Below are 4,459 nucleotides of genomic sequence, written 5' to 3' on the forward strand. Positions count from 1 at the left end.
CTCAGCCAGTAATGCCTTCATGTTAATGGGTGCCAGTATTCAGTTTGGGAGGGCAGATTGAGGGGGCGGGGGTAAGTATTTGACTGGCGTTTTAAAATACGGTCTGTTTTGTGTGCAGGAACAGTTCCTAGTCCCAGATCACACTATCAAAGACATCAGCGGTGCTTCCTTTGCTGGTTTCTATTACATCTGCTTCCAGAAGTCAGCAGCATCTATAGAGGGCTATTACTACCATAGGAGTTCAGAATGGTAAGGAAGCTTCCTTCCTCCTGTGGACTGAAGGGTGGCTCCTCAGACCAAGCAGTGAGTCCTCTTCTGCCTGCCTGCAGCCATTGGACTGTCCAGGCAGTGCTTCTCTGGACTGGGAAGGAGGTTCAGTCTGGTGACTGGACCTCGGGGCAGAAGGGAGGGCATGCGTGCCAGGCTTGGCCATAGGAGGCTAGTGCAGCCTGTTTGTGTGGTATCAAGTGCTGCCCTTTTTGCATGGTGGGGGATAATTGGGCTGGTAGGGTGGAGCAGGGGAGATACAAGGTCTGGAGATGTGCTGTGACCCAGCAAAGCAGTGGTCTAGTGGGTCTATGAAGTACGTTGGGAGGCAGACACCAGCTGTGGTTCACTAAAAGCATCCCTCCAGAAGCCTTGTCTCCAGTCCAAACCCTCATGGGGCTTTTCTGCTTCTGCTCTCCTGTGAGGACACGCAAGCATAAGGCAGCCTCATCTCGTGCACAGGGTTGCACTCCCTCAGTTTACGCTTTGCTCAGGGATTCAGGCTTTGAGCTTCCCCATGCCTTGGCCCTTCAGAAGATGTCGGAGGGGCCTTTGAGAGGGAGCTCGGTGCTTTCTCACATGTAATAGCTTGGCTGCTGATCCCTTCAGGCAGAAATCTCGTTAGGCCAGTACTTTGTAGTCCAGGGTCCTTGGGGTGTTGCTTTAAGACCAGGGAACAGTGAAAGTTAATTGGTTGGTTTCTTGTTAGAGCCAGCGATCTGACAAGTAGCTGTGGAGAGCTCTTTTCCCTCTGACAGCCTTGGATATTTGTCATGTGCAGCAAGTGAATCTGTAGGGTGGCTGGAAGCTCTCAGGAGGAGGGAAGCTACCTGGGAGGCTTTCAGACAAATCCGCTCAAGCTAAGCTTTGAAAGACCTGAGTGTAATTTGTGGTTGTAGTTAACACCGTTTGAACATGAAAGTTGTTGAACTTCAAAACGTGTCCAAAAACCACAGTGGGCCCACCTCGAACCCAGCCTGGCTGCAGGTAGCTCAGAGGCACGGGAATGGAAATGAGGAACGATGCCGAGTCCTCACAGGGCTTTGGCACCGTGGGTAAGTGGGTGCTGGGTGCCTGAGCACCTCTGAGGCTTGACTCCGAGATTGTAAAGGGGAAGAGAAGAGCCAGCCACCAGGATGTCTGCTCTGTGGCCTGCCAAGCAGGAGCCCTTAGTGCCAGGAGAGTTCTGTTGCTCTACATAATCCTCTTGTCTATCTTTTCCTTCTTTCCCAGGTATCAGTCATTGAATTTAACTCACGTTCCTGAGCACAGTGCTCCTATCTACGAATTCCGATGACAGCTCTCCAGAACTGATACTGCATAGAAGCAAACCGGGCAGGAGAGCATGGCCTGCCAGGAGAACTGTGTCCCTGTCAGAGCACGGGAATGCACGCTTCTCTCCTGCCCCTCGGACTCGCGAGAGAGAGCCTGAATGTTAACCCACCCAGCCCAAGGAGTGTGGCTGCTGGAGCTTGATTCTCCCTCCTGTCGAGTGGCGATTTGATCTTTAATCTGGTTTTAAGCTACCTTTAAATGCACTTTCTTATTGCACAGCTAGTTTCTCTATCACTGAAGTTCCTCCCGGCTCTCCTCTGGAAGCTGTTTCTCAGTAGCTGGAATCAGGGGTCTGTCCTCTGAGTAATAAGAAAATATAAGCTCAGTGCTTATATTTTCATTGTTACAGCCTGATATGGGTTTAAATCGCCAGGACTCAGGTTTGTTGCCCAGATTGCCAGCTCTGATGCTCCCAGAGCTGGGTCCTGTGTGTGAGGCTCTGTCTGGCAGGGAGCTGCTCAGCTGCAGAGTCTGTTGGGGGAGTGTTGGCTGAGACAGATAAGGCTTGAATGAGTCTTTGCTTCACGCTGGCTAACGAGGTTAGCCGGAGCTGCAGATCTTTCAGGAACACCAGCCCTTTGGAGCTGAGAGCTGTTCCGGTGTCTGGATATGTCACTGGGAATTAATTTGATGTACGGACTTCCAGACGCTCAGTAAAGTGGATCTGAACTCTGCTTATAGGTGTATATTTGCTCTTTACTTAAGTTAAGGGTAAAAAAAAAAAAAGACAAAAAAAAGACTTTTATTAAAAAAAAATAAATTTATGGTTCCTTTTCCCAAGGACCCTATGGCAAATGCACAATTACTCGATTACATTTTACCGTTTTCACATTGAAAACTGGGAATGTCTGCATTAGTTTTTATATACGTGTATGTAATCAGCTAGCCGCTTTGGGAAAATAATCGGAGAGCAAGTGTTGAGCAGCGTCGCAGGGACAGCTCTGGGACTGTTCAGCATTTGTACTCCCTCTTCATGCTTCACCACCACCACTGCTTGATACCTTTTTACAAGGCAAAAAAAAAAAAGGAAAAGAGAAAAAAAAAAAAGAACAAAAAACCCCAAGTAGCTCTCCTCTGACTTTGAAATGTTTCAAGTGGTATAACTTAAGGCTTGTGTGCCAAAGTGTGTGTGTATGCGTGTGTGGTTTTTTTTTAAAGACATTTTAAAAATTGGCCTCAGTTGTACATTTAATGTGACAGTCCCACCTGTGGGGCTTTTGTGAGAGTTTAGTTTGCGTTCTTCTGGCTGTTTTTAAAACAACCCCCTTAAAGCATGCTTGTGTCATGCGCTAACTGGGTAGGTGTTGAGGATGGGTTTGCCGCCTGGGAGAGGAAAATGAAGCTTCTGCGTGCCTAGCGCCAAGGTGGTTTGGGTTTTCTTCTTTTTAACTAACTTTCTTCCTTTCAGCAGTGTGTCTGTCTGGTTTATTGTAGCAGCTGAATTGCTAGTTTAAGCCTTAATGAGAAAGTGTTTAGGCCTTGGTGAGCCCACTTCCTCTATTCCAAGTTGGGATCTTGCATGACTGGAGAAGCGGCTGGGCTGGTGTCGGGAGATGATGTGGAAATCACCCGCCTCGTGTGTGCTGTTTGCCACAGATGAATCCTTTTCCCCAGCACAAATGGAGAGAGACCTGCTTATGGGAGAAAGGGGCAGGCGTGGCCCTCCCGTGGGGTGGGAGCCCCGCTGCGATGAAGGAAGCGTGTGATGTTGTCTTGACCGTTGCGGGTAGATTTGTAGAGTAGCGTGAAGGCAAGCGGGGGAGCAATTTGAGGTGCGAAGGGAAGAGTGGCTGCGAGCAGAGCAGTTGGGAAGCAGATTCCCATTTTATTCTGCTCCTCTCGGAGAAACTCAGCCCCTTTGGCTGTGGGGAGAGGGCTTCTCTCACGGGCGTAGCTGGGAGACATCCTGGTTTTGGAGGCAAAAGCCAGCAGTGCCACTCTGCTGTGACCAAGTGTGGGGGTGAAGCCCCCCCTCCAGATGCTGTGTGGGCGCAGGGACCCAGCTCCAATGGCTCTTCACAGCCCTCCGGAGCTGTCTGTGCAATATTGGTGGCAGCGCCGGTGTCCTTGTGCTCCCCAGGGCTGTCAGTGCCAGCGTGACACTTGGGTTTCTGGCATGGTTTAGTCGAATTAACACTGTGGTCATTGGCAGAAACTGGGTTAGGAAAGGTCCTGGCGTTGTTTAGTATGTATAAGTACCCCAAAACCTCTGAAGTTTTTCTTTGAGGCTTGATACGTTGCGAGAAGGGTGGGGAAGGAGAATCCTGCTCTCTGCCTGTCTTCTTCGCACTGTCCTGAAGCCAATTTCGACTGAAATACAAAACTGCCGGGGTGATGTTGCCCCGTAGGATGTGTGCGGTGGGTGTAGAGCAGGTCGTGGAGCCGAGAGGTTTGCAGGGGCTGTCAGTGTTCAGAGCTTCCCTCCTCTAAAGCCTTCGGTTTGGCTTTCTTTTTTCTTTGACTTGTTTGGTGAGCTAAGGAGAGATGTTATGTATGTTGCGGTGTGGTGAGAGAGAACGGACTGGGGGAGGATCTGGGGTGCAGAGGTAAGAAATGGGGTATTTGGTCTTGGAAGAGGTTGTGATGTCTCTTTTTAACCGCGCTGGCTGCAGAAGGGGTGTACTTGTGGGCAGACAGAGCAGGGGCTGAGCAGGTGTTTTGCAGAACGATCAATGTCCAAATTAAACATGAAATGTATTGAAGGGGTCTGTGTCTGTGTGTGTTTGTTGACCAAGGCACTTCTCGGTTCCAGGGGAGGGATGTGCTTCATCTCTGCCCTCGAGGGTTTCTCCAGGAATCCAATAAACTGCTGATTGCCTTAAATGCAGGATCCGGCCTTAATTAGGGGAGCGAGAGG

The 4,459-nt window shown here is 49.9% G+C and overlaps 1 protein-coding gene across 1 annotated transcript in view; it reads left to right on the forward strand.

Annotated features, from left to right (window-relative positions):
• The window catches only part of GID4 (GID complex subunit 4), a gene marked incomplete at its 5' end in the record, with an annotated part of 5,204 nt that extends 2,930 nt beyond the window's left edge, over window positions 1-2,274 (forward strand). Inside the window, 2 exons of the mRNA XM_009706275.1 lie at window positions 119-249; window positions 1,501-2,274. Coding sequence (XP_009704577.1) covers window positions 119-249; window positions 1,501-1,564 — 195 coding nt within the window. The remainder of the gene's footprint in view (window positions 1-118; window positions 250-1,500) is intronic.
• Window positions 2,275-4,459: the final 2,185 nt, after the last annotated feature.

This window comes from Cariama cristata, unplaced genomic scaffold, assembly GCF_000690535.1.
Source record: "Cariama cristata isolate BGI_N322 unplaced genomic scaffold, ASM69053v1 scaffold14330, whole genome shotgun sequence".
Lineage (NCBI taxonomy): Eukaryota > Metazoa > Chordata > Aves > Cariamiformes > Cariamidae > Cariama > Cariama cristata.